This window comes from Chelmon rostratus, chromosome 16, assembly GCF_017976325.1.
Source record: "Chelmon rostratus isolate fCheRos1 chromosome 16, fCheRos1.pri, whole genome shotgun sequence".
NCBI classification, from domain to species: Eukaryota; Metazoa; Chordata; class Actinopteri; order Chaetodontiformes; family Chaetodontidae; genus Chelmon; species Chelmon rostratus.
In genome coordinates this window covers 23,201,126-23,229,018 of record NC_055673.1, presented here as the reverse complement: position 1 = coordinate 23,229,018, position 27,893 = coordinate 23,201,126, and the positions used below count along the sequence as shown (strand labels likewise).

Here is a 27,893-nt window from a genome sequence, read left to right as displayed (position 1 = left end):
GAGAAAAGCTAGCAGGAAGGTTCTGGAAAGCAGTAACCTTTCCGATGATGAGTGCGTTTCCCATTACTGCTCTGACACTGGATCCGGGGAGATGATTTAATGGCGGCATTTTGTTTTTGCTGACTTCACCTTTTTTCCCCCCTATTAAAACAGAAAACACAAGAGCTCAGACTGGGTCTGTGTGGGAAGTGCGGCCAAGCAGCTAAAATCTATTACTCCTCAACTTCTTCCCCTGTCTCTTTATCCCACTGATTCTTCTACAGTGTGGGTGCGCTCAAATGCTTCCTGAGGTACACACTCTCCTCTGTCCTCCTCCTCAGCTGCTCTCTGTCCTATTATCTATTAACTCTAACACTGTGTTGCCTCCTAACCCATTTTTAATCATTACACACCGAATATGAACTGCAAAGCTCTACTGGTGCCTTTTATCTATCGATTACTTCGTCATAGCCTCGTTTTAATGGAGTTGTAGTGTACTACAAGCTGTTTGTATCTGTAGTGGAATTTACGTAGCAAGCAGACTTGAGTTTCTGGCCTGGTCGGATGCTACAAGGCTTCAGTTTGTCCCACAGAAATGATGGCAGAGACCTGACTCTTCTCCAGGATTGTGCCCAGTTCACTGGGGCCCCCTGCTGGAAGACATGAAAAACTTCAGACGAATAAAAAGCACCTAGTGAGAGCTGTAGAGATCACTCCCCTTCCCTTCCTTTCCATCCCGGCTGTGAATAAGTTGTGTCCAGATGAGCTAATAAAGGCAGCCCCTCTGACTTTCTCCATAGGTGTGACTTCAGCAGTCCATTCATTACTTCCCCCTCTTGTAAAACAATGGCTCTTTTATAATGTTGCAGTGACCCAACAGTAAATCAAAAAAGTAGGAGTCTCACAAAGTCCAATAATCCACTCCTTTCTATGGAAAGACACCAGCGCACTTTGTCATGGATGAGAGTCAATGGCTGAGCGCTTTGTGTCATATTGATTTCTGTCACGTGGCCACTCCCAAGATAATTGCATTGCCCACTTGTGATAAATTCACTGCCTTGTTTCAGTCACTTGGGCTCAGACACCAGAGCTGCTGGAGAGAAAAGAAGTTTTCGAGGCCACAAACCCACTGTCAATACATGGACCCATGACTGTGGATACAAAGCAGTCGGGAAGCAACATCAATAACCCTACAGGTTCTGTGTCTCATCATTAAGGTTATTTAGCTCAGTGCTTCATTTCTGTGTTTGGATTTTTGTCATTGTTTTTGTCATCTGGTTTGGTTTTGATAAGGAAAGGAGAACATGGGAGCTGATGCATATCTAAATAGTGACTCCTCAAGGGGTTCAGCCACAGAGAAGCTAATCAAAATAGGTTAAATGATTACACCCTAAGGTAAACAACAGTTATTCACGTTTAACTGATATTAACACTTGAAGCAAGACCATGTCACACATTAAGAGATGAATTCAAACGAACAAAACACACTCTTGCTCAATTCTGCACTCAGGGTTTTGTTGCAGCACCACTTAGGTTGCTAATTAACAAACTTTCTGTATAACAGACACCACAGAATCAGTCTGCTGACTTAAGACTTGTTACAGCATTCACATCATTATCACATAATTGTTACATTTGGCCAGAGTGACCAAGGGTAAGGCTGGGGTCTGCTTGGAACAAACTCGTCATGACCAGTTGATACCTTTCATCATAGAGCGGGGGCAAGGTGTGATAATTCTTCCAATGAGAGTAAAGATACACACTTCTGGACAGTGTTAAACAGACATTTGTGTTGTTTCACTCTGGTGTAAACATGAAAAGTGATGGAAATGGTTGTGAAAAATGGAAAAGAGAGCTTGCGAGAGAAGCTCAGACCATGTCTACTCTCTTGTGCCGGGCCTGTCACTATTGGAAGTGAGCTGATTGATTTTCAATTGAATTGGATTTTTTTTTATATAGCACCAAATCACAGCAAAGGTTATCTCATGATGCTTTCCATATAGAGCAGGTCTAGGCCACATTCTTAACTACAAGGACTTTCAGACTTGGATTTTTCTGTCATTGGAAAGGTGTGGGATCAGGGGATTACACTGTTGACCATCCAGCTAGCACTTTGGTTGAAGCAAACTGAACCTTTCACAAGGTCTCCCATGAGCAGTAACTTATGTTCATGATTTAAACAAACTTAATGGGAGCGATCAGCTTTGCAGACTTTTATCTGTTCTCAGCTTGTACTACTGTTTCGCTGCATTGTAGCATTTGCCAACATCTTATAAATGTCCCGTGTGCCCATAGTGACAAGGGTGATTCAGGGTCAGGGTTACTGCTGCCTTTCATACGTTGGGTATGCTTGCTTTAATTGCTTTTGTGCTGGTTTCTCCAGTGTTGCATGCTTTGCACTGATCACTTCCCGTTGATTAAGAAACTTAATGTGTAAAATTATCTTATGTGACATTGTATCTTGGTCGAGATATAGTTAAATACAGACTGGCGTTAATTGATAGGGTTATTCTCTGGCAGTACAACACAACACTTCAAGCATTTCTAAAGAAATCATTTTGCTTGGAGTTCTAACTACTCCTTTTTAAATTTACTCATAAAAGTAATCAAGTACATTAAGAAATCAGTAAGATTTGTTGCTGTCCTCTGCTTCGACATGGTTCACTGAGCTTGAATTATCTTGCTGCATTTTCAAGTCTAGAGAGTTCGCATTTAGTGTCAGTAAGTCAATTTAAAATTGTGTCATACGTGTCCTCATCAGTTTGATTTAATTTAGTTGCGGTGATACGTCACTGGATATTACTGCAGGCTGTGTTGATGAATGGGGGATCGTTGCGGTTCCTCGAGTAATGGCGCTTCCTCTTCCCTTTTATGAGACCCGGACAGAAATGTGACAGCGATTTTGAAGAGGTGGATGAGATCAAACGAAGCCATCTTAGAATTGTGGGCCATCAGCCTTGCTTGGCGAGGACAGGCTCTGGGGTGACACCGGAAGGGAGGAGAGGAACTGAGAACTTCACTCAGGGATTAAACACCAGATGAAAGTGGACACAAATCGCCAACAGAGAGCAACATGTGTAGCAGACAAAAGCAATCAATCATGTCCCCTCCAACACCTCACCTCCAATAAGATTACATCAATCAATAACCTCTCTTATGAGTGATTGGATTTTGTCTGCTTCCAAAGTACAAGGGAGGGGGAGGGGTGCTGCTCAATTTTTCCAATGATTAAAGCAGGGCCAAATTGCTTTGATAACATCAAGGACCTTGCTGAGGCCGGGTGTGTAAGGGCAGGTTTGGGAGCAGATAGGCTGGTGGTAGCAGGTGGCTGAACACTGGCTACATTACGAAGATCGGCCATTGAGGGTCTAAGTTCACCATCCTCCAAGGGCCCAAAGCTGCAAATATTTGATTTTTATGGAACTAAAGCACCACCCAAAAGCATCTGTTTCCTCACTGCCGGGTAGTTAAGCATCCTAATGCCGGCTAAAGCCACAGACTGCGTTAAAGCATCACATCATATCTGCATGGTTAAGATGTACTTCTCTTTCAGCCTTATGCAAATTTAATGGTTAATTTTAGAACAATGTATCAAATGATAACGTGAAAGCAGTATGACACTGTGAGAGGCATCGCTCATAGTGATGAACCTCCAGAGAATTAGCACCTGAACCTGCAGCTCCGGAGCTTTATAGTGAGTTTCAGCTGTTTAGCTGTCCGACTGTAATTTTACCATATTTGCTCTCATTTTCAAGCAGGAAGTTGATTTCAGAAAAAACAGCTATAAAACCACCATATGCTGCTCAGCACAGAATGGCAGACAGATGCTGCTAGAGACTAGCAGGTAAACATGCTGGAGCATTTAGCAGCTAACAAGTCAGATTTTTCCTTCAGGAGTTGGTAGAGACCAAAAGCAGATCTAAAGAGTTGATGCTGGGCTTGAGCTTTCCAGGGTGTATGATTGTTTGGAGGAATGATAATGTTGCTCTGTGGCTGCTAGATGTATAAATAAGCAACTGTTTCAATGTTTTGTCCTTGTACTGTTTTTCGACTGAGGATATGTCAAAAAGGATTAACAAATTATAACGTTCTGTTTTATTCATGTTTTGCAAAGCATCCCAACTTGTTTGGAGTCACGGTTTTAGTTGTGAAAAGAAGGAAACAAGGTTACTTTGGTGATCCCCTTTTTTATTTAGCGCACCAGCTGGTTAAAGTTCTTGGCACAAAATTTTGTAGAGACGTTCATGGCATGTTTGTGTCTTAAGGAACTTTGGCATAACCATCCGTGTCAGGCCATAGTGGTCAATTAGTAGCTACTGTATGAGTGTGGCTCTAATCTATTTCCTGAACTTACATTAAACTGTGTCAAAATGTACATTGCCAATGAAAATATTGTTGTCAGGTACTTCTTCTTGGATACAAGCCCGTAGCAGGTGAGGCAAAATTTAGTTTTGAACACTGCAGCCAGCTGATGGACCAAAGCTGCCAAACACAACAGTCCGCTTAAATAGCTGATTGATTGTGGACAGGAGTGGAGGAATGAATGGATGACACTCCCCTTTCTCAGCAGAGGAAAGATACTGAATCCTTATTGATTGATGAATTGAATGACTTTGGTTGATTTCCCAAAATGCTTTAACTGCTCTTACCTCTTCGTGACACTTCAGACCAGTGGATACCACCTGTGGGTATGGTCGAACTGGTGAGTGAGTGACTACTTGTGCAGCTAGTTGGCAAGCTGTGGCCGGTGAGCTCATCAGTAACGTGCTAGCTAGTAGCGGGCTAGCTAGTAGCGGGCTAGCTAGTAGCATGCTAGCGCGCCACAACAGTACACCAAGCTTTACAAGTTTATGGAGAGAGAAATTTAATATAATGAACTGTTTTGTAGTATTAGCTCTCATGACACAGGTAATACCATGACAGTTTCTTTCATCTCTTACCTTCCTTTTCCTTAAAAGTCAGCACTGTCAAGATGTTTTGCTGTTGGTCAGTGTGAAGTACTGCACAACAGTTCACCAAAATTGATCTCTACATGGAAACACGTTGTGCGTTTGCTTTGATTCCATGAGCAATTATTCTGTGTAAAAGTGTAAGTGTTGCCAGGCCTTTCCAGCAGTGGTCTGTGGTTGTGTTAGTCAGGGTGAACGTGTGGAACTGTCCCAAATTAAAGCTCACTTTTGCTGAAACATAGCGTAGAGTTTAACCCAGCTGCCAGGGATAAATGAAGATTAAAAACCACCTTATCACACACACACGCACACAGAAAATGGTGCGTCTGCATCAGTGAGCACTGCTCTAATTCAAAGATCTTCCCCACACTACACAGCAAACATTACAACAGGGTTCATTAAGGTAAAGTAATTATGGAGGCATGTGTGCAGCCGTCACAGTCTTGCTAAATAAAAAGAGCCCCCCTGTGAGTTTGGAAGGTCTTCAAGAGTCTCCAGCAGCGAAACTGAAGAGTTTGCTCCTTCCTTTTTGCCTTAGTTGGAGATTCATGTGGAATCAATCGGCGGTTTGTGTGCAACAAAAGGAGTGTGCTCATTAGTGGAGCACACACACTTTGGTCATTTGTCTTCTATTCACTAGGTGGCCGGAGGGCACTTTAAATTCCCATCGTTTCCGAGGCAGATATGCCTGCTCAGCCCATCCAAGATTCAGAGGTGTGTGTGTGTGTGTGTGTGTGTGTGTGTGTGTGTGTGTGCGTGTGCGTGTGCGTGTGCATGCGTGTGTGTATGAGTGAGTGAGTGAGTGAGAGAGAGAGAGAGAGAGATCCACCTGCCTCGGCATATTTGCGCTAATGTGCAGCAGCTGGTAGCTTATGCCCCTACAACTCATAAGATGCCAATTATCTATGCCAATTAAATTTCTACTCTGATTTGAGTAAATCTACCATGCTTAATGTGTAAACACTACAGGTATATTATTAGACCTTTTTCACAGGTTTTGTAGTCTCGTGCCAGAGGGCTACCTTCCATAACGTTATCCTTGCTGGTTTAAGAGTTTGGCCCTTCTCACTCTGCATGCAGATGGAGTCTCCACTGTGTGTGGTTGGTTGCTTGTACAGTAGGATAACTGTTGGTTTGGTTTATTAGAAATTCATCCATGCTTGTGTGTTTGTGCTTTGGCCGTCATTTCTATCGACAACAAGTCAGCTAATTAATTGTTAACACCTGGGGTCAAGGTGACATTGTCTGACAAGTCAATGTGACAAGGAACAAAAAAGACTAAAGCCGATGGTAAACTCATTACCTAGACTCTCCAATGCAGTTTACAGACTAACTCCCCGGATCAACTTTGACCTACTATAGGTGGTTTTCCTATATAATGAAGGATTATTACCAACACTACAGGTGTGCTCGCTTAGATCATCTCTATAAACTGTGCGTCTGTCCGACCTGTCTGATGGTTTGACTGCTCGTATCTTGGTGAACTGCCACCTGTTGATCAGTGGAATAGTGTGACACCATAGGCAGCACTGTGTATCACTGGCGGGTTCGCACGTGCAAGGCCGACGTCATGCATCTAGATGAACAAAGCAGGGCTTCGCTCATTGAAAAACAGCACCATAACGCCACTAGACAGTGGTGCACTCAGGATGTTTGAGGGGCACAGGCGACACAAACAAAAAGGGCACCATCTGCATGTTGTTGGGCATCAGTGCACACAAAGTCATGATGCTTTTACAGAGAACAGTTCCAAACCCTTTTCCAGCATGTAGGGAAGTCTTTATGGCACTGCATCATGTTTTCTCCACTGGAAGGGCCCGGTGGGGTGCTGTAAAGGGCTCTTTTGACGTGTTGTTTTTAAACACAGTGGTTTTGTTTAGCGGGAAAAAAATACAATTGTACTTCCTGAAATCAAACTGGTTACTGGCTACAGGTGTATTAAGAAAATAGCTCAAACTGTATTCACAGAATGCATTTTGAAGCTTGTTTGACTGTTGTGGGTGTGTGATGAAAATTGAAAATTCATTCAATATCATTAGAAAAATGAAGAGAAGCTGGAGGTGTTCTCAGCCCTTTCTGCGGAGTATCAGCCTCTTTTCATGTTTTGCCTCAGTGAAAGCCTGAGGCACACTTACCATCTATCATACTGCATTTGTAGAGCCATCAGATCCGATGCCATCAAACTGCCTAATTCCTTTCAACACACACATCCAACACAAAGCTGGCTTCATTGTTAGTAACTGATATCCAAACACTGGCTGCCACAAATCATGCACAGATAGCTTCTTGGACTGAGTGTATAATGTGATTTCATTATATTCATCCTGAAACCACAGCATGAAAAGACAGAACAGTCCTGACAAAATGAAACAGAATGAGTACATAAAACACATTAAAAGCATGGGTGTGTCTGAGGCAGGATACACTGACCTGTGTCTGTAGCACAAAGAGAGCAGACTTTTCTTTTAATCATTTATGAGGCTGACTGCCCTTCAGTAAGCCCCTGCCTGGTTAACACACACACACACACACACACACACACACACACACACACACACTCCTCAATTAGAGCCAATTATGTCCTAATCAATGAAGGAGATTCACATTCTCCAATGAAAACAGCTAGAGAGGTCAACCTGAACCCGCTCTATTCGTCTCTATTATAGAGGAAAGAAGGACAGCTTGAGAGGTTTGAAGACAAGGAGAGAAGCATAAGACAAGAACGACAGGTGTATTTTGTATCTACTTCACTGACCAGCGCGAGTGATGTTAAAGCCACCTCTCAAAAAAATACATCAAGTCTGAAAGGGGCTTAAGAGTGGACCTTCAGTACAAAGAAAGAATCCAGTGCAAGTTTTGCACTTCAAGTACATTTACTTTATAACTCTTTATTTACCAGAGTCCAACTTTTATGAATGACAAACTATTTTTAAAATCTTTTCGTGGATGGCGTTGTCTGTCCGTCTACTTGGATGACCACAACTGTTGGATGGTTTGTAATCACTTTGGTGATCCCCCAAGTTTTCCTCTCGCGCATTGTCAACTCAGAACTTCATTTTGTCCAATAAATGACTAAATACCTGCAACGCTAATGACATTGCCATCATCCTCAGCTGCACTTGATTAAGCCCCTGCGACACAAAGCAGTCAGGTGCAGCGACAGTTTCCCAGAGCAGTCTGGTGTCACCGTGAGTTTGGTTCCATGCCTGTAAAGAGACCATGTTGTCTTATGAGCAAATGGATAAACTGTTGTTTGCCAAGAAATAATTCCAGTGCGAAGCTCTCAAATTGTTGTCATATTTCGTTTCCTTTACCAGTTAATCTTCAACTTCAGCTTCAGTTTATTTATATGCAAATCAGTAAAAACAGCAGCAGGAAAGAAAACACAGGACATTACATGACAAGCACATATACAGAGGTAAAACAATACATATCATCAACTGGCGGCACACGGGTCACATCCAGCTGGCAGCCGCAGAATATTAATGTATGAATGTGATGTTGCTCACCAGTGGAGGAGGTCCAGTCCATGCTGGGAGTGATGAGTCCATATTTCATAATTCACCCGCTCTACAGACAGTCATCTAGACTCACAGAGCATGTCTATTAGAGGCAAGAGGTGCTACATGGGTTTATTTTCATTGGCCAACAAGCTGAGTATTTCTGTTTGCTTCCTGGGATCCTGAAGAGGGGTTTTCGTTGAGATAAGCATTGATGGAAGTTGAACTGTGGGTTTTGTATGCAGCACTGAGCTTATTTCTAGATCACTGTTTAGTTATCGTTCTGGATTTTCCAAGTTTTTTCACATTGATATCGACTCCTAAAAAACTTGGAAAATCCAGAACGATAACTAGATAGTTCACATTGATATAGACTCATAAAAATAACATTTATTTAGAAAGTGAAAATATTTACCAATAATAGGCTGATTAGGCCTAATTCTTTTTTTTTTTTTTTTTGAAGTCTGGTCCCTACAGACAAAATTCTGGCCCTTGGACAAGCAGTTGGGGACCCCTGCCGTACCTCATGTTTTCTATTTTGAAATAAATTCTCTATTGATCAATACATGTTGAAATAATATAATTCAGTGTAGCTGGAGATCATTCACAGTGACCCTGTCAGCAGATGAATGTGGCTTTAATGTAGCTTATATCCCTATATATATATATATATATATATATATATATATATCCCTGTCATTGACATTGTTGCCATGGTGCTATTAACTGCTGCTGAGTGTTGTGTGTTGTTGCTGCTGAGTTCACACATGAACGTTGAACTGGAGTATTTGCTATCAGCTCCTAAATCACAGACGCAGAATGTGTCTCCTTTCTCTGGTACACAATAACTAGTGTAACTGCTTACTTGTTTGAGCTTTTTTTATTGTTATTGTGAGTAACAGCACTTATTTTTACCATTAAAAAGATTAGCTAAAACCTGGTCGTCATCTTCTGGGAGCATAGTTTTCAGTGCATCCGCTGTGTCCTCTGTGTTGTCTAACCCTTGTTACCTCACCTGAAGACACAGGGTCAGTCCAGCTTTAGGAGACCCAGCAGGCATTTATCTGACACTAACAAGGCCTGTATTTATCTGGCTGCCGATATGAACCATTGGACAGTCAATGGCTGTGTAAGGTCAGGGGACTGGGGTGATTAGAGGGTCTTTGGAATGCATGGACAGAGTCTCATGACTGACAACTAGCTGCCTTGTCATCATCCATCATAGCGTCTGAGCTGGCCTCATCACTGTAGGAAGACGGTGGATTTATTTATGTGAGGAGCAACACATGCCCTTCCTGTCTGTGCCTCAGGTGTGACGAGTGCCGGCTCTGCTATCACTTCGGGTGTCTGGATCCCCCGCTGAAGAAATCCCCCAAGCAGACGGGATATGGCTGGATCTGCCAAGAGTGTGACACATCCTCTTCCAAGGTGAGTGTGTGTGTGTGTGTGTGTGTGTATGAGTGTATGAAAGCAGCAAAGCGGGGTGGGGGGTTGACATCTCTCATCATGAGAGTATTTTGCTACGTTATCAATAATGATGTATATTGCATCGGGCTTTTTTACTTCTGTGTTTTCCTTTTTGTAACGCAGGAATAACACTCCTCTGAGCTTTACAACAACTTAGCAGCCTCTGAAAAAGCTTGCTCAAAACATAATGTTGAATGAGAATCAGTGCTAACATTAGCAGGCTAGGCTAACTAGCATCCACTTTCTGAGTGCAATATAAATTTAACAGCACAATTTATCCTCCAAATGTTGAATATTGTACAGGAACAGAGAGATTGAATCACTAATGGTCACTAACATTAAATACAGGACATTAGTCAAACAGCACTGATGGAGCACATTTTAGGGCTACAGTTTAAAGGAAGGACTCATTGAATTTCAACTCAAACCAAAAAATTCAAAGGTTTTCACTGTGAGGCCAAAATCTGTGTTAAAGAAGCTTTGAAAACAGCATGTAATAAATGTGGTGTCAAATATAACTGCCTGTATGTTTGTACACAGGAAGACTCCACTGTGAGCTCTCCTGTAAACTGACATGCCCATACAGTTATCACATTTTTCTTCTTTTTTGTTGTCTTGTTTGCTTGTTTTTATTAGATTATATTGCAATAAAGGTTAACATTTGGTAGCCTCTCAACCTAATTGATAAATGTATCCCCATTTCCATTTCTGTAGAAAGTAGTCGTCTGTCCTGCTAGGGCTGATTGATGCTGCTGCAGAGGAAGTGAATTATAAAAGCCTTGGTGAAAACGCTGGATCACAGGAATCAAGCATTCAATTATCAAGAAAACCAATAGGTTAAAGCTCTCGTTTAATATTAAGTGTTCCCCATGTAAAACTCTTTATAATGTACCTTTAGTGTATTTTTACAATCAGTACTGCACATGCTCTAAGTACACACAGAACATGAACATTTGGTGCTGTATTAAGTAACATATTTAACAGATTAACTTACTCTAACTTTAGCCAGCCTGATGGTCTGATCTGCGCTCTTTGCCATAACTGACCTCTAGTTTTCACAGGAATTGAAAATACATGAAGAAAAGCTGAATATGAGCATGAGTCCAGGCAGCATGTTTCAGTATCAGACGTGAACATCTGTCTCCTCACATCCATAAAGGGACTTTGGGTTAGCTCCAGTCCACTGGGAATCCACTAACTTCTAACAAACCTCAGCGTAGCTCTGTTGAGAAAAAACATCCCCAGAATGTTTAGGCATCTTGATGGTTTTATATCTTCAGTCTTAGTTTCTGTTGATGATTGGAATTCACTTCATTCAGTTAGTAGATTACGTTCACAGACACGTTATTACACATATGTACCATCTGATTCTGGTTCCAGTCAATAATACTCCTTGCAGCAGTTCTAATTTGCAAATCTTTGAGAGCTTGTGTCTTGATGAATGAAAGAAAAATGGGAATACTGTCTGATATCTGGTGAGTTTAAAGCCCTCACATGTAGATTTATACATTTTAAGATTTTGGTGACCCCAGTGGTAGCATCAAAAAAGACACTAGCAGACACAGTGTGCTGCTACCCTCCCTGCAAGGATCCATCCCAAAAAGCAAAACATAAATTGCACCAGAATAAATAGAAAGATGCAGTAATCACAAACGAACTTGAATGTTATGTTATTTGCATTTGATTTTTGTATCGATTGCGTTATAAGGGGAAGGTTTGGCCTGGAATGGCTACAAGAGGAAATGTCAGAAGGTCGCCAAAAACATTAGGATTCATCATCTGTTAATGGGGACCATCAACTGAAACAACCACTTCAGTGGAAACCTGACTAAATGTTTTCAATCTTGTTTAAAAAAAAAAATCCTTCAGGGTGGTCTGAGGCTACACCTCTAAAATAAGATTGGTGCATCCACTTCAGATTACATTATATTCCACTAGTGGTATCCACCTGTTTTGTACAGTATTACACTATAGGCTGCAGACGGTGGCATTAGTTTAATAGGCTGCTTGTCGTCTGTGATCATTCTGTATAATATTAATGAAATAGAGATGGCTAAAAAGAGGGATGACTTAGTGACTGTAATGCCACAGCAATCCTTAGTTTCATGTTACCTCACATGAAATGATCCCGCTGAGTTCCACACACAGGCTTCTAAATAATAGAGCGCCAGTTGTAGATCAGTACCCTGTATCGACAGGTAGCCTGAACTGAGATAGAGACATCTGGATTGGTGCATCCCCAGACTTAAGGCTGATGTGGCTGTACCTGAAAGCTTAGCTGCTGGCAAGGCAAACACAGTAGCTAGTATCCTTATACCTGTTACATGCCAGCAATGCCTGGACCTCTCTTAATTAACCCCCTCTGTGGTTCACTTTTGCTTGATGAAGTTTAGTGAAAGGTAACAGGGACGGGAAGCAAACAGTGGTTTCTGTGTCAAAGTGGCTGTGGCTGACTGAACTGCTGGACTCGCATTACATCACACTACCTCAGCCTTTGCTTGTAAGAAAGAACAAACTTTATTCCCACCACACACAAGAGGTTGCTCGTCAGGAACAATGCAGTATTGCAGTATTCACTTCATTGATTCAAATCCTCATGTTGGATGAGACCTTATGCACTGTATTTTCCCCCTTCATCACTGATGCATCAGTATGTACTCTGTCCACATATTGTAGTGAGTATAGTGAGTAGCTAGTATTAAGCCAGTCTCTGTGGTCATCTCTATCGTCCCACCATCTCACTCCCTCTGGAGTAATTGTCCATGTGAAGTTGCTTCAAATCCTCCACCTTCCTCCGCCTTATTAACATCAAATGGGAGAAGCTCTGGGCTTTGGCTCTCTGTTTCAGAGAAGGGCAACATTTCCGTGGTGACAGGAGAGCAGTGTTTGCTGCGTTGATGTGACAAATTAGTCTGAACATTTTTCTCTCCATTCCTTCAGCAAGCAAAGATCACTCCTGTTCAGTAGCTGCAAGCCTGTTCAAAGCTCTGCTTATACCCGTCTATTTATGTTCCAGCTTGGGAAGGAGCTCATACATATACGAAAGGGCTGCATGGTTTCCGATTCTGAAGCGTTTTTACTGTTCAATTCGAGTTTATCCGGCACATTTAAGAGGCATGTTTAAGCAACAAATGGATGAAAGAAGCCAACACGTGTACGCCATTTCTAATATTGCAGGGTCTACATTTTGAGAGGCAGTTAAGAATGTGACATTTTTGAGAAAGCATGGTGTACAGACCTTTTAAGGCGCAAGGTGCTCAGAGTGTCTCAGTAATAGCAAGTGTGGGGAGATAATTGACTCCACTAAGGGCATCTAAAAAGCACTCTGAGATGAGAGCTGTATTTAAGGAAAGTTTTATTATCTGCTTTTAAATGCCAAGCCATGCACCGTTTTTGCCTGTGGGGAGAGAATGTTTCTTAAATGCCAGCATTAAGTGCAGAATATTACCTGATGGTTGCGACTGAGATTCAGCTGCTGGCAGAGATAGCTCGCGGTCAACTCCTCTGCCTGACAGTCTGCTACACAGAATGGCACAGGAAGTGATTTGTCAAAGCTCCCTGCAGCCACTGCTCTTATCTGAGAGGAAGATGTATGACATCTGAAGGAAGAGGTACGCGAGAAGCAGCACAGAGTATCTTACAGTATGTGATGCTCACCGCGGTTTTGGCTAAATGTCGTGTTTGAAAGCCAGCCTGTTTGTGCATTGCTCGAGGTTCCGGAGGTTTGCTTGAAATAAAACGCGAGCGAGGCATTGTTCGAGTTTCAGACACGAAGGTCTGACGTCTGTGCATGTCTGAAGACAGAAGTGTTAATACCTCTTCCAGATGGCCACAGTCAAGGTGGGACGATAAGCCTGCTGTCTCGAAGGGACGCGGGATGCAATAAATCATACAAATGGAGATAACAGCTCACCAGTTGTGGGCGATATGAAAAAAATCCTCTGCAACATTCTGTGTAGTATTAGATCACAATATCATTATGTATCAAACCAGCTGAGGGATTCCTCATGACATGAGTGTTTGTTTTTGGTTCATCTAGCCAATTAAATACCTGACAAACCAGAGCACTTTGTGACATTGGTGCATAAATCCTGTAGTCATGGAGTGTGCAGCTATGCTACAGGCTCTGGGAGGTTATCTGTGTTGTGGACAGTCTTTCCTCTCAAACATTTAGGCTGTTGTTGGTGGAAAGTGATGGAAGTATCTGTGTGAAGAATAACAAAGACAGAGCGTGAGACGGGAGTTCAGATCCTCCCTGCTTTCACACATTTAAACGCCTGGCCAATCACTGCATGAAGCGGGCTTCATTGACATAATGTTTCTTTCTTTAGATACTTTTGGACTGCTGAGAACAACTGAGAGAGAAATTTGGTGTCAAACAAGGAAGCAAAAACGGAACATTTACTTCAGAGTAGCCAGGATGTGCCGTGATGCTGCTGCACGGACAAACACAGAATCTCTTTATTCCTCTTTCTAACAGAACTACATCTTAACTGGCAGTTATTTGGTTGTTGCTGCCTCCATGGAGATTATGTTTTTGTTCCTGCATCTCTGTCTGTCTGGTTGTTATCAGAATGTTGGAAATATGCTTAAGCGATATTATTAAAGATTATTTGAAAATCACACTAGAATAATTGGCTTTTGGCATTTATGACCATTTATAAACCTCTTTCATTTTTGGATTATGACTTAATGACGACCAGATGCTGGCCCCGGCGGTTTCCACAAGCAGATGACTGAGTGTTTACCACAATGATCAAATAAATATGCCTGTTGACCTGTACAACTACATCCATGTCATCCAACCTTGTCACCACTTCTGTGGGAATTTGTCACTATTTTTGGATGCTCCTCCGTCGCTAGCTGTACGCAGGACGACGACATCTCCATTCTCTGTCTGGCTACACTAAACTAACTGTCTCTCCAACCAGGGCAAACAGCTGTCAATGAGCACAACACCATGTCTGTTTAAATCACTGGACAAGTCAGAGGTTTGCGTGGCGTTTCAGAGGTGTAGAACCAAACTTAGCAAGTGGTCACACTGTACGAAACTACCAACCTCTCAGCCTACCTTAGAGGGACTGAAGGTTTGCAGAACTTTCTTAATTCTTTTTGTGATCCTTAGTTCATTTGTATTTTGGCTGTGTGACCAAACCAAATACAAATGTACCACAAAGTTAATACAGTAGTTCGTGCCAAGGAAAAACAAACCCGAAGACACCAGTGCTTCTGCTACTGTCTGTTAGTCCTGATTAATTACAAATGCGTTTTTGATGATGATGTCATTTGCTTGTATTGTTGAGATGTTTGTAGAGCAGCAGTCATTACAGAGGAGCTGTTGGTTAACAGCGTTGCAGGAGCTGAGCGTTGGTGGGGTTGCAGACATGTTTCTGTTGTGCAAAGGGGCAATAAAAGGCTTTATTTGACAGGCTTGAGTTCATTATAGACGCTGTGTTTCTCTCGGCCTGCTCAGCTTAGATAAACCTCGCTCTGACCAAGGCCACATCCCTCCCGCTGTCGCCCCAGGCCCTCGCTGAATTGATTTCAGTAATAAAGTGACAGTCTTGCTGTAATATACGGATGGCCTTTAATTCAAGCCTGTTACTGTGCCAAGGGGTGCTTGTTTAAGGCTTTATTTACACCCTTGCAGCGTCGCCTTGCGTGTTGGGCTCCACGGTGAGTCAGACCAGAAGACTTGGATAAAAGGTTTGAAATGCCAAAAGCTCTTAAAGTTGCTCAGGCAGTGTTTAAAGTACTCAGCTGTGAACTTGTGTGGGATGCACTACTTTAGTTGCACTCAGACTTGTTGTCATCAAAAGGATTGCGACTGTTGAAATTACAGTGCGTAAAAGTTTAATTTTCTTCACTTCCTCCACAGCCACAGGCCTACTCCTACTCAGCAAACAGTTTGTATTTGAAGTTCTTTTACGACCTCAGAGCATTCAGCTCTGTTTATGTATAAATGAGAGTTCGCTGTATACGGCCAGTGTTTGCATCTTGAGAGGGTCTTTATGCTGCAAATGTACGTTTGACCATTTTTGATGGTTTGCAGTAGCTAATGTTCGTTCTGATGTCATTCCCAAGTCGGAGGAAGATTACCTTTACAAGCTGTGCCATCAATCAGAAGCTTCACCACTTGACCTGTGAAAGATTGTAATTAAGTTAGCCTAATTAACTTAATGAAGTGTCACACTCGGCTGACTTGCTATATCGGGTAAATTGAAAGAAAAATAGGCGTCATTACTCCTCAGATGTTCAGGTATTTAGAGTGAGGCAGAGGAAATGCAGTTTTTACCAGCTTCTCATCCACTGGGTGTCTATCTTAGTGGAAAAATCTAACCTTTAGCCTGTTTTTATTTTCTCAATGAGGCACTTTTCATCAGCAGTCTGATTGGTTTAATCAGTATCATTGGTGCATTTATGGAATGAAGATAAATCCCTGAGTGTGATTTGAATTTGTTGCTCTCATTCTCTTATCTGTATTCAAGTTTAATCTTAATGCCCTAAGGACTGCGCGATCAATAAGCCCAACAGTCGAGGCTTTTACTAAAGCATATGAGGTGCTTAAAGCATGATAACCTCATCAAGGATGGCTGTCTTTTAGACGTGGCCAAAGTTTAATCACAGTTTAATGTGATTTAAAGGCGAGCCGTGGCAGCTAAACAGGAGCAGCTAGCTAAAGTAGCCTGCAGGGAGCACAGGACATGGTCAAGGGTGGCCAGGCGGGACGCTGAAGACGAAGAGAAAATCAATGGCGAGAAGTCACCTCAATCACTTTAACTAGGTGCTACAGATGCCCATGCCCCTCTCAGGGGCCAATTTGTGGAGTAAACAGGAGTGTGTGATTGCTGTCGGGATCCCCAGCGGCTCCTGCAGTCCATTTCTCTGGATCTAGCTCATTCTAATAACCCTCTTCGCGGAGAGCGTACACGAGGCCACTTTTCAGATCCCGTCCGTATTTTATGGCCATAAACAGCGTAGCAGACACCGAGCAGCAGCACTACCAGCCTTCGTTAAGATAACATTCCCACAAGTCCCTGGCTCCTGCTGCGTGGGCAGAAAGCATGCTATATTCTAATGGCAGTCTGGATAGAGACACCACTGTTATCTCCAGTAAATATACATGAGAAACTTCACTTTCTCTCTGTGAACCACAGTTGAATGGACAGCTACTTTGGATAGATGTGTTAATGACTGAAATACTGGACATGTCGGCTTCTTGTGATTTTCTGTCATTTAATACACGGTGTAATCGCTGGCATGCACAAACCTCAAGTTCACTTAAGACCAACTTTGTTTCCATGTTTGAACTTTAGCTGAAGTACTGCACCTATGTGTTCAAAAACACATCTCGTGTTGATAAAGACCCCAACCCACTGGAAGGACGGCTCTACAACATGTTAGTGAAATGTTCATGCTTTCTTCTATGAAATCATTTTCAGTGAGGCCAGTTTCTTTTCCCTCAGAAATGATCTTTAGCTGAGGACAGACACAAACTTGCAGAGAGCACATTCATCAGACAGAAAATGTTATTTTTGCCTGCCATTAACTTTCTCACAAAATTGATGTTAATTATCTATAGCTGATAAAATCTGCCACTGGTTTATTTATTATCATTATAATTATGGTTGAAGCCCTGAAGGGGCAGAACCCTATTGTGTTTGTTCCAATTTATTATTATTTTTATTGTAATTTTTTAGATTTTTTAATTAATTTATTTATGCCAACAGCTCAAACTGCTGTGAGCTGGAAAGAGCTAGAAACATGAAACCTGGCCCAATAACTGAAAATGATGCTTCCTGAGAAATATGAGCTCAGTTGGCCAGATGGTGGCGCTGTAATTAATGCCCAAAAATTAAATTTTGGAAAGTCCACGCCCCTCACACCCTATAGCCAACTTGGACAATAAAAGTCTGTCCTGATGAATAGATTAAAAAAAAAACACATTTTAAACATCTCTTTCTGAATAGTGGATGGAAAAAATGGATCATTATTGGACCAAGCTAATCCAAAGTTGCATGAAACTTAATATTTTATTTAGTTTTCAGGATATTGACCAGTTAACTTCTCCAAGGGCAAGTCTTAACAGGGAAATGGCCATATCTCCAATTTGTCCAATCATCATAAATCTGGGTACATATCTTCAGGCCGTGTTTGGGAAAAAGCCCACTGAAGCATTACATGATAGGGGATCACAAATACCAAACATTTGTACTTAAAAACCCAGATGAACAGGATTTCACCAGTTTTGGTGTTCCATACTGATACAATCACATATCACATATATCACATATTTGCACAGCTCGAGATGCCGTTGAAACTAACTGAAGGTGATTGAGCTGTTTCCTTCTCTTGAACACCGAAACTGCAGCTATATTTATTATTATTCATTAATTATTTCAACCTTTGGTGGTGCGCCACAAGACTCAATGTAAAGGAAACACTATAGTGATGTTGAGTAAGTATAATTATGCCCTGAGTTTATTGTGGATAAGTCCTTGTCATTTGCATTTGTGTACTTGTACTTCAATATTTGGGAGGAACCTGCATCAAATACTCTGCATAAAAATCATTGTGTCAGGTGAAACACATCCATCATCATGTAGTAAGAAGTCTATTCCTCTTTGTTTTCATTTTACAAGATATTTCTTGCTTTATTTCTCTTTGATATGTGCTCCCAGCCTTGTTCAGAAACAAAGCGAAGATACACAACCAGTTTTTTCCCACAATCCTAAGAGCTCAGACCTATTTCTGATTCTCTACTTTATTTTAAATGCTTCAAATTGGAAACAGAGAGAAAGCAGCTCTCCTTTTCCAGACTGTGTATCCTCTTCCAGGAGGCACCTGTAGTCATCTGACGAGGCAATAAAAAGAAAAACCTGCTTGTGAATTTTACCTCTGATTAAATTACGTGTTGCCTGGTAACTTCACCGCAGTATCAGTCATGCCTCACTAAAATGGAAATATGTTTCTTAGAAAAAAAATGGACATTAAAGAATGCCCTTTGTAATAAATGAAATGGGAATTGCAAATATGCGCAGTCATGAAATTTAATTGTGCACTCCGGTGACTGGTTTGTGGGTGCTGAGGAGCAGAGGTGCAGGAGAAGCGCTGTGGGCAGAGGTGGTTAAATGTAGCGCGTAACGCACTGCCTGAACAGGCTAATGAAGCCGCTGTTTATGACCCACTGCAATTGTGTCATCTCTTGAATGGCAACAAGATGCCAGCGCACACATGGAGCCACTCAGACACACAGACACACACTCCAGGATGTGCTTCTAGCTACCAAATGTGCTGTTGTTGTTAGTACATTTTATCAATGTCTTGTTTTTCAGAGGAAAAAGGGAGAATTTGCTCAAGCAAAAATCTTGTCAGGTGCTGAGAAGAGGCCACACACCCACAATCTACAGCACACGTACAACATCAGAGTCAGTATAATGACTTTATAATGCCAATAAAAGAGAATACATACATCAAAGCAACAGGAAAAATACAATGTAAATGAATACAGCGACACATAAATCAATCTTTATTTAGTCCCTAAAGTGATATGCACACTTCACAGTTTGTATACTTTTTTACAGAACCCCAAAATGGCCAATATTAAATAAATATGCATTTCTAGAAGAAAATGTGTGTGATTTCTGCAGGCTTTCATGTTATTTGGCATGATTTTTTAATGAATTTATAATCATATGAAAACTAATTGAGCTTCATGTATTGAATGAGTTACTGATGCAATGGGAGGGACTGGAGGCTTTAAAACACGTTTGTATTCAGTTGACTCTAATCCTGTGTTTAACTGATAAACTGTCCATTCACATCATAATGAGCTCATGTGCAGCTGATCAGTGTGCAGTTCATACTCCATACATGACTGGGATATGCACATAATGGATGGCATGGAATTGAGTTTCACACTTAAAAAAGATGAAATCAATGATTTTACAGGTTTACCAGTTGTTAATAAAAGTTATCAATAAGAATGACATACAATTTATTTTACTTACTTTGGATATATTTTTGGCCTTAACTTGTGTTGAGGACTTACCTAAAATCCTGTACATAATCACATACTGGCTTATTGTCCAAAGAGTATTTAAAATATCCTATTTTTGGGGAATACCTAAAGAAAAATACAAATTATGAAATTAAAGTGTAGCTGGCAAAAATGTAATAATGAAGAAAGACTGTAGAGTAAAAATGGCATTTAAAATAAAAAAAAATGCTGCAACAAAATAAAAAGTCCAGTTTTGTTTAATTTATTATTTTTATCTCTTCACTATTTCATAATATTTATTTACTTGTTTTACATTTTGGAATTGCATATTTCTGTAGTAGCCCATACGTGAACAACGTGGGATTCTCTGTAAAAAATCCTACAAAATAGCTTATTATTTTGACTCATTGAGGAAGACCATCAAATGTGGTTGAAAGCTGTGAAGTTTACACTCCTGTTATTAGTAGTTCAGATGTAACTGCTTGAGCTTGTACCAGCATTAGCTGTGGGGATATTTTTGCCAATGAGCATTTAAACCATTACGTAAGCAAATAAACATATTTTTTTAATCAGCCATGCTGTACTGACAGTTTTTAAACCTAGTTCAAACTGGTATAAACCTGCTAGTTACACGAATTTTCTTTTCTTATTCTCCTAATGTTTGGAGCCGAGCACAGAAATGTGCGTGACTGCGCTATTATCTGTGCAACTGAACATTTATCTGAGCTGTGGGGGCAGTGAATCCATCAAAGGTGATAGGACACTATAAATCAGAGCCCCTTCTGCATACACACATTGTGCAGTGTAAGACACACTCATAAATAAATACAGCGAAAGCAGAAAACATGATAAGAAAATCAGTCACACTAATTAACTGCTAATTCTTTTGAGGACTGAATATGCTTGATAAAGGAAGGCGAAGCTTATTAAAGTGCACGCTGTGTTGTACATTATGATTCCTTCACAGGGTAAATTTAATCCCAGTTTATGAGGTTGATTGCAAAGGTTGTGTAGTTGGCAGATCGTGTGTGTGTGTGTGTGTGTGTGTGTGTGTGTGTGTCGGAGGTGAAGTTAGCGGTGCCAGCGGTAGCCGTGTGAGGCTGAGCAGCGTTACAGCTCCACTGGTCTTTGTTGCCACCTAGGGCTCAGTGTGAGCTCTCCTCCTCTCTCGGCGCTCTGCTCCTGCCCTTTAAAACACGGACTTCAGCTCGAATGAAAAATGTGGCATTTCATTATCATATATGTATATGTTAGTGCCAGAGGGCCTGCCAGCCTATGGAAAGCGAGCGGTGAAAACAAACCCGGCCCCTCCTCCCCTCCCCTCTCCCTCGTCTCCCCAGAGGGAATTGATGGAGATATCCCACAATGCCAGAGCCCATCAGCTCCTGCAGGCTCGTCAGAGGGGGAGCGTCTGCCTCTCCGCTCTCCACAAAGCAAATGTCTCTAGCAGGGGCCACTGATGCAAAACGCAGCTCCATACCTCAACCTCTGTAGTCCACAGCGAGAGACCAGGGGGAGGCGGAACATCGCTGCTTCCCCTCCGTCCTCTTTCTTTGGATCAGCGGCTGTAGCTGCGCTCTCAAACGTGCTACAAATTTTAATACAGCAAGAATCACACACATCTTCAAAACATAGATATATATATATTATAGAAAGTAGAGTAAGTTGACGAAAACAGGATCTTGTGTATGTCGTCCACCACTGATGTGATGGATGTGATGCAGTTTGGTTGGTTGCATGTTTACTGTATTGTATTATTGATAATTACACACTTCTGAATAGGACTTGTATAGTTGCTACGACATGTCACAGCCATATATTTGTTTCCAGCAGTCGAGGCTGTTTGAGTACATCGTCCTTTGTGTCTGACAAGGTTGGCTAGTGGAATATTTGTCATCGGTATCTCTGATATACCCCAATACTAGTTTAGGTTTACGTATACAGTACGTGGGATGTTTTTGTCTTCCTCCTCCTCGCTAGAAGAACATTATTGTTGCTGCAGTGAAACTTATTATTGAGGGCCGAGCATTTTGGGTCCAGCTTTACGAGGCTCGTCCAGCTCTTTATGGGTCTGGATGGTACATTTCAGTCATATCTGGAGGTATTACAGGGTCAGTAAATTGAGACAAACACACACTGGTTTATCTTGTATGGCTGATTCACGGCAGATCACCGGGCAGCTCCTGCACAGCGCAAAACATGTGTGTGTGTGAGGTTTTTGATTTGTTGAAATTCGTTAACACACCAGAAACACTGGGACAGTCATTCCATGCAGAGAAGCAGAAAAGAAGGAACTCTTTAGACCAAGACATCGCTAAGAAACCCTCTGAACAGTACCCAGAACAGCAAACAGCTGGTGAAGCTACAGGAGCATGTAGTTTCTCAGGATTGGTGGAGACCAAAGCAGAGCAAAAATGAGAGTGAATATTAGACTTATATTCATCAAGTATATTCATACACAAACACTCCAGTGTTGCTCTCTGTCTGTCGGATGGATTAATAGGGAATCGTTTGCTAAAATGCTCGCCACATCAAAATTCAAGGCAAGATAATATGTCACAATAAGTTGGGCCAAAAAGTCGATGAATGCAGCTCTAAACAAGGTTTTCATTCTCAAAAAGGTTTAGATCATCTTTTAATTGCAGCACAGCTCAATAATGCTCTGACACATGAAGGAGCTGCTTTACAGAATTACTGTATAATGACTGACTTCTCCGCACTGTCTCTAACAGGAATTACACCCCTCCCCAAACAACTCGTCAGAGACTCCCCAGGTGATTGGTGCATTTCAAATATGATTAACAGCTCGTCTTCTCCATCTCTCTGACACTTTAAATTGCACGCTGCACAGGCAATTTCTGTAGACTCACTCCATAAGCCTGACTATGAGGGCAGATAAATGAGGAGTGGGCCATAACGGAAGCCAATTTTCAGCTGTAGTATCACTTCTAGCACAGCATTTCTCCAAAATTCAAAGCAAGATGAAAACAGATGAAGGCTGGGCCGTGTCTCTCCCCGCTTCTGCCCTCCTACCCAGACTGGAAGGAGGAGGATCTGTAGGCAGTCAGACAGCAGGATAATGGCAGCAACAGTGAAGTTGTGAAGCGCTGACACCCATCTGCTTTCCCTCAGGCAGGGACAGGAGTGATAGGTGGCTGAGGTGTTGGAGTGGGGAGGATAAAGAGCACATGAGAAATCCTGTGAAGGCCCTTAGAGGCCAGGAGGACTGGTGTCACCCCTCTCCCCAGGGACGCGCACTAAATCAGTGGCGGAGGAGGCTCGGGAGGCACAGCTCTGGCTTTATGACATAGTTAGCATGCGCTGGCCCCTCCTCCCCTCTTGTTTCCCATTTAAGAGCTGACTGGCCCTCCGATAACGGATGGCGCCACAGGTAATTGGAAAATTGGCAGGCTTGTCAGGGAGATTTGGTGGATGGCATGAATGTATACGATGGCGGAGTTCATGAGGTGTCAACCCACAGCTAGATTTATATCAGCCCTATGGACCGGCACCAGAACGTGTCCAGAGTTCAGGAAAAAGTAGCACATTTTTCTCCAGGGGAGACTGCATATCAGGCCTGCTGTAGAGGCACCGACAAGGTTCCTGTTAGTAAAGAGATGATACATGGGCCGTCCTTTGCATTAACCCTAACCTTAATTTACTGTTTCTACACACGCCTTAACAACTGCTACAAATAGCTCCGCACATCCTCCACTCTGATTTATTTACACCAAGATGCAGGAAATACATGAGTTCAGCTCATCCTCATCCCAGGTTATCTGACACTCACACTTTTAATATCAAACGACAGGCAAGGCCAACATGATTTTTTACTAAGGAAAAGAAGGAAATTTCTAATGAATGTCATCCACAGTTTGTTCATCACAGTTCATTAGCAGAGGAAAAGGAGTCCTGTGGGGGCCGCAGCCCCCTGTAGTCAAGTAAAACGTTTCCCATAATTACTCAAAGCTCAAAGTTGTTTTCTGTAAACATAATGGTAGTTAGTGTGGTTATGAGTTGTCATAATGACCACCAATATATGTTCAATTAGCTAAAATCAGTCAGTTTTATCAGCCGTGCCAGCGTCTCAGTCATGCTCCTCCACAGACTTCAGAGCAGGCAGTGAGCTGCCATGAAGCTGCTATGGCAACCATGACACCCTATTTATTTCTAATGATTACAGAGAGCACCGTCATGTTCTTTAATATACTTCCACACCAAATTTAGCTGTCAGAAATGAACATTTGACCAATGGAACCTGTGTCCATTTCTATACACCGCAAGATCGAGGGTCAGGCAACAACATCATGGTTAGTCTGCGTAGTCCACATCCATAACATCAAGCGGTGTCAGATAGAAGTGAATGGCAGGAAGAGGTTCACATACAACAAAGACTTAGTATGTGTGGAAACAAATAAAAGCATGAACCTACATGACACACACAGCCGGTCGGTGAAACTAAGGAAAGGAAAATATGGTCATCACCGCTAGAGCTCAGAGGTTCTACTGCTGACCAGTGTCGTCGACAGGAAACTAACTGGAACATGTGGAATTATGCATTTTCCAGTTAGGCTCGACATACGTTTGTTCTGTGCAAACGTTTCACACTTTTTCATCCAAAGTTTGGTTCTTACATGGAGTTATACAAGCATTGATAAGACACTGTCAGAGTGGGCTCACTGGAGAGTGTTCATATGTTTTTAGTCATGCTACCAGCATGTCTCTAGAGGTGGCAAAACTACTTGATTGTCTAGTAAATTTCTTTCCCCCTGAGGAGGAATTCTAATAACTGTTCCTGAGTAATGTAAATTACATTTTAAAACGTAAAGTAAGTACCTGTGAAGTGTTTAGTGCCAAACCTATGATGGGGCACATGAGAACACTGCTAAACATGCATGTTAGCTTTGTTATTATGAGCATATTAGCATCAACATTTAGAGCCATATTATACATTTGAGATAATTTTCCAGATATAAATTACAAGCTAAAGAATCATTAGACCAAATTGTTTGGGAAATAGTAGTTTTTAAAAGAAAGAAAGTCCTGGTCTTCAAAAATATGAAGAGCAGTGTGCTTTTTTGGCCCAGGAGTTGAATGTTAAATGAGTCTGCCAGTGAAATTCCCCCCACAATCTGTTGTTGAAAGATGTATTCTGACACTCATCTATTCAAAGACGTGTTTCTTAATTAGCGAGCACATAGCCAGGACATGCTGGAGTCTTAAAAGCAGCATCCCTTGGGCCGGGCTTCTCAGGGCAACAATCACATACAGTGTGGTTTTGTTTTTTGGAAGTAGCTTTGAAGTACCGGCGTTTTTATGTAGGCACTCAGCAGACTGTGCCAGGATCAGTCAGAGTTTACAATATTTACGATAGACTATCTGTGCATTGATGTGAGTGCACGACAGTGAAACCGTGCCTGATTGACAGAGAATTAGAGCCTAACTAATGTCCACTCTCAGCGAGCTGGGGGAATGTGGATTCATGAGGTGTTGTGAGCTGCTGATCCGAGCCCAGTGATCACACATTCTGGTGTGTAGATGTGTTCATTAACCTCTGGAGGGGGTATAATTGTATCTGTCAGAGTCATTTAATCACCACTGCAGCTCCCACCACTGTCACTTTCACTTTGTCTGCTTTACTAAATCAGCTGGCTCCTCGGCCGGCCCACCATGACTCCTGCTCTCTGGGTGTCACTTTCCCTTTGCTGGCTTTAAACCAACATGTACAATCAGGGGCTGTTTTGTCATTAACAAAAGGAGGAATGTGCTGTCCTCTGCATAACATACCAACCACATACCAACCAGACAAACCATAGAGCAGAATAATGGTAATAAATGGTAAAATCAACAGTAGTTCATTATTCATTATTAAATAAAATTCATGGATCCAACACCATCAGCCTGACTTTGATGAAACTTAATGTGAGGGTGCATCGTAGTACTGTGGTCCAGCATTTTTATTATTATTATTGATTAAATCAATATACATATACAGTGCGTAGAATATCCATATAGAAACATTATTAGGACAGCACCAGCATACTTGCAGTCACAGCCCTCATCAGCTCCATGATGAACGCTTGTGCTCCAGTGGCCTCGAACTGTCCAACACCAGGAAGAAGTCATAGTGAGCACTGATGTCCTGCTAGCTGTTTATTAGCTGTTATTTGTCTGAATCGTACTCTGATGGTTATCTACAGCTCCCGCGAGGCTTTGACAGTCATAGGAGAGTCCAGATTCAGGTTCTGTTGAATGCAGTCATGATATCATGGCTAAAATGATGAGTCGTTACAATTTTACAGTCCAGTGCAGTTGCAGATATCCATTTAGCTTCGAGTGCTATGAAAACCAGGGGTAAGCAGATATTTGCAAAAATCAATGAAGCTAGAATGATGAAGGGTCAGTTGAGGTCATACTTTGTTCATTGTTAATGTGTAACGAGGTGTCATGTGTTTGCAGGAGGAAGAGGAGGAGCAGCTGGAGGAAGATGGCTCTGTTAAAGAGGAAACAGCAGAGCAGGAGATTCCAAACTGAGCGAGAGGACACAAACACACCACAGCTCTATGGCTTCACCTCCAGTCTTAGCATTTCTGTTCAGACTATAGCACACGTAACTTTCTACTAGCCTCCCAAAGTTCCTAGTCAGCCAGCAGTTAGCTTCCACTCCAAATAGTTTAGCAGCCAGAGGTGTATTTTAGAAAACACAGTTTAAATGGTGATATCTTTAGACTCAAGGGTAGAGTTTGTACTTTTTATGGGCAGGGCTGGACTGATGGGCAGACAGATTTCAGACAGACCTTCATGAAGCAGCACATGAACGCATCCAGCCACAGGAGCACACTGTGCTCCCTCTACAGCAGAGATATGTCTGACTGTTAACGCCCAGCCCCCTGATGTATTATGACACTTTCCATGTAATCTATTTTCATACACTAATGATCATCAGACAGCGTGTGCACACAGAGGATCCTCAGCGTCCTGTTTACAAGGTGAACTAGCAGAGTGGGTGTGAGTCCGCAGAACACTTCCTCCTCCCCGCCGAGCACGCTCACACCGGTCTGACGTCAGCAGTGAAGTGCTTTCCCCCGCCGCCAAGCGCATTTCACTCGACATTTGACTGGAGGATTTTATTTTTATATTTCACGCATATCTTCTTACTTCCCCCATTTTAAATATCTACTTATTTTCTCACGTAACACTTCTGTAAAGTATGGAGTTTGGTTTTTGTGTTGAAAAAACAACTTTTTTTATCTTTGATTTACAGTATCTTTAAGTGCTACATGCCAGTCTATGTCGTCGATGGATTTGTTCTAAAAATCTTCCATGTTTAGGAGTTGTGTTTACTCAGAGATTGTATTTCCATACTTTGTAAAGTAGAATTAGTTTTGGGTTCTTTTTCTTCTTCTTTTTATTAGCCAGATGGTTCTATGACCTGGTAGTAGTCTGTGGTCCAGACTGAGTCTCTGAGCTCTCTGGGGATCATCACTCACTTGTGGGCAAAGTTTAGCAACTGAAAACTAATTGACGCCACAGAGGCAGCGAATGTTCATAGTATAATTATATAAATCGATTTCCATATGTAATTTGATTCTAAATATGGCTGAGTTGACCCTAAATTAGAAGTCGGGTAAAGTTCATTGAAAGTGATGATTCCATTTGGTTTATATGAGCGTTATCAGTGAGTTTAAACATGATGAATTTGACCAGAGACTACTGTCAGGCCAAAGCACCGTCAGCTTCTCACAGTCCATCTGGAGTTATCCCTTAAAGTGCCAATAAATTTGAACTGCAAAAAATGTGTGTTTGTCTGTCGCTGATACTCATTTGAAATGTTTGAAATCTCTTGATCATGAGTGTTTCTTGGCCTGTTGGGTGTCGGACTACAGTGACACAACAATAGCACTCAGTACTTGTTATATAAAGCCAGAATAACACCATAGAGCTCAGATTACCTTCATGCTTATCAGTTCTCACACTGTGACAACTCATGAAGTGGAA

At 41.9% G+C, this 27,893-nt stretch overlaps 1 protein-coding gene across 3 annotated transcripts in view; it reads left to right on the top strand.

Annotated features, from left to right (window-relative positions):
- The window catches only part of phf14 (PHD finger protein 14), a 78,724-nt gene extending 51,045 nt beyond the window's left edge, over positions 1-27,679 (top strand). For all 3 annotated transcript variants that reach the window (XM_041955410.1, XM_041955409.1, XM_041955408.1), the window contains 2 exons: positions 9,739-9,856; positions 26,355-27,679. In XM_041955410.1, coding sequence (XP_041811344.1) covers positions 9,739-9,856; positions 26,355-26,429 — 193 coding nt within the window. In that variant the 3' untranslated portion in view covers positions 26,430-27,679. The remainder of the gene's footprint in view (positions 1-9,738; positions 9,857-26,354) is intronic.
- The last annotated feature ends 214 nt before the right edge of the window (positions 27,680-27,893 follow it).